This window comes from Octopus bimaculoides, chromosome 9, assembly GCF_001194135.2.
Source record: "Octopus bimaculoides isolate UCB-OBI-ISO-001 chromosome 9, ASM119413v2, whole genome shotgun sequence".
Lineage (NCBI taxonomy): Eukaryota > Metazoa > Mollusca > Cephalopoda > Octopoda > Octopodidae > Octopus > Octopus bimaculoides.
Window position 1 is genome coordinate 44,051,760 of NC_068989.1, and position 2,131 is coordinate 44,053,890.

The window sequence follows — 2,131 nt, forward strand, 5'->3', positions numbered from 1 at the left end:
CTATCTCCCTCTAGATATGTACACATACATACAAATACATACACATATCAAACCTACAAAAAATACCTTATCTACCAATAAATTTTATATATATGTATATATATATATTCACGTACACTTTCACACACACTTACGCACACACATACATACAGACATACTTATACATATATACATACATACATGCAGGGAGAGAGGCGGGCAGAAAGATGTGGACACGCGCGCGTGCATATATAGGATGCAATGGGTAAGTTGTGGCTATTTTATCCTTTGAATTTCGCGCATGCGCATTGCTTGCTTTTGATTTTGTCGACAACACCGTATAGTAGGGTCAGCTGGGCACCGTCTACGAGAAAAACAGCACCATGACGCAATTCACTCAGCCAGAAATTTGGAAACGACATGCTGTACTGCTTAGCATTCGCGCCGGAAGCTCCAATACGAACATTTCAGAGTTTGGTTGTCAATCTGAGGACAGTGCAATCTGAGGAACTGTACCGAGAGTGATAAAAAGCAAACATCCAGTCACACTCGTGGTGTTTCAAGTGATCAGTAGTGATGGTGACGTCATGCCTTCATTCATTTTCCCATACGGCCTCAAACTCAACATGGAAGGCTGCATCAACTGCCTGGAGGAGGTAGTGTTGCCCTGGGTCAAGCGGGTGGCTGCTGGAAGGCCCTATGTCTGGCAACAGGACTGCACCATGCCACACAAGCAGGAGAACCCAGTCATGGCTGTCAGACAATTTATGTGACCACACCACCCCTAACATCTGGCCACCTAACTCCCCACACTGCAACCCCCTTGATTATTATTTGCGGGGCGCAGTTGAGCGAGAGACCAACAAAACTCCTTGTAACACCAAAGATGAACTGAAGGCAAAGATTATGGCAGCATTCACCAACTGAAACAAAGAGACCGTCCAGAAGAGTTGCAAGAGATTCAGAAGTCGTCTGGAGGCCATAGCTGAAGCCAATGTCGATAAATTTACTCTGTAATATTTTAAGATATTTTCCGAACAGGTCTATCCACGACAACTTATGCAATACATAAGTTGTCGTGAGAGGGCTGGGACCAAAGCTGGTTTCGGGGTCGCTCTGATCAGTTTGGATCAGTCCAAAGCATTGGATAGGGTCGACCATAGCTACTTGGAGGCCGTTCTGAATGCAGGAAGTTTCGTACCTGTTTTCAGAGACTGGATCGCTGCAATGCACAGCGACACCTGCTCAGTGGTCAAAGTGAACGGTCACCTATCGAAAGTGTTTAGTATCGCATGCTCGATCTGCAAGGGCTGCCCGCTCTCACCTCTTCTGTACGTATTGGCACTTGATCCACTACTGCGGAAATTGGAACAGTTAAGGGGCATCCATTACCTGACACGGAAGGGCAGTGTCATGATGTCAGACGTCTCCGAAGTGGAGACGGTCGGTACCACTCTAGCGGAATATGAGTCGGTTGCAGGGACTAATGTCAACGCCGACAAATCGGTGGGTTTGCGGTTGGGCTCCTGAGGCAGGTTGATGCCATAGAACGGCGTTGTCGGACGCTGGACCAATGGACCAGCTAAACTGCTTGGGATCTGGTTTGGTCCCGACCTCAAGGTAGATAAGAACTGGAATGAGGTGACGAACTGAGTGGCCAGTTTTACCCAGAAATGGGCTGAGAGAAAGCCCCACTGTCGTGCTTTGTCCTGGTTATTGTTTGACCAGGTTGGGGTGTCTCTTATTTAATTTCTTGTGGAAGGGACGTGTTCCAATGGTCAGGCGCTCTGAGTGGCGAATTAAGTTTGCCGTGGCTTCTAATGCACAGACACGCTCTTAGGTTGCCCCACCTACAACGATTTCTGGACGGTGAGCGTATGTGGGCTCCGTTTGTGAGGCACATCTTTCCGCAACTGGTCCCCTTGACAGTCCTGGGTGAAGAAAAAAAACAAGACTGGGCGCCTGGTACCTAGAATGTCGTCAGGCACTCACAGCCCTCTACTAGTTGAGCAATGGAATCGGTGAATGTTGATCTCGTGGTACTGCCACGTCAGTTATTAGGCACTCTTCTTTGTCCCTCCTAAAGGTTACTGTATCCGGCCTCCGGTGCTCTAACACCTTGTCTGTCTGGAAGTCAAAGTCCCAGAGGATT

General features: G+C 48.0%; 1 protein-coding gene across 1 annotated transcript; it reads left to right on the forward strand.

Moving 5' to 3' along the window:
* The first annotated feature begins 1,038 nt into the window (after window positions 1–1,038).
* Window positions 1,039–1,509, forward strand: LOC128248756 (uncharacterized). The gene has a single exon (XM_052970910.1). It carries the CDS (start codon window positions 1,039–1,041, stop codon window positions 1,507–1,509), a length of 471 nt encoding a protein of 156 aa, XP_052826870.1.
* The last annotated feature ends 622 nt before the right edge of the window (window positions 1,510–2,131 follow it).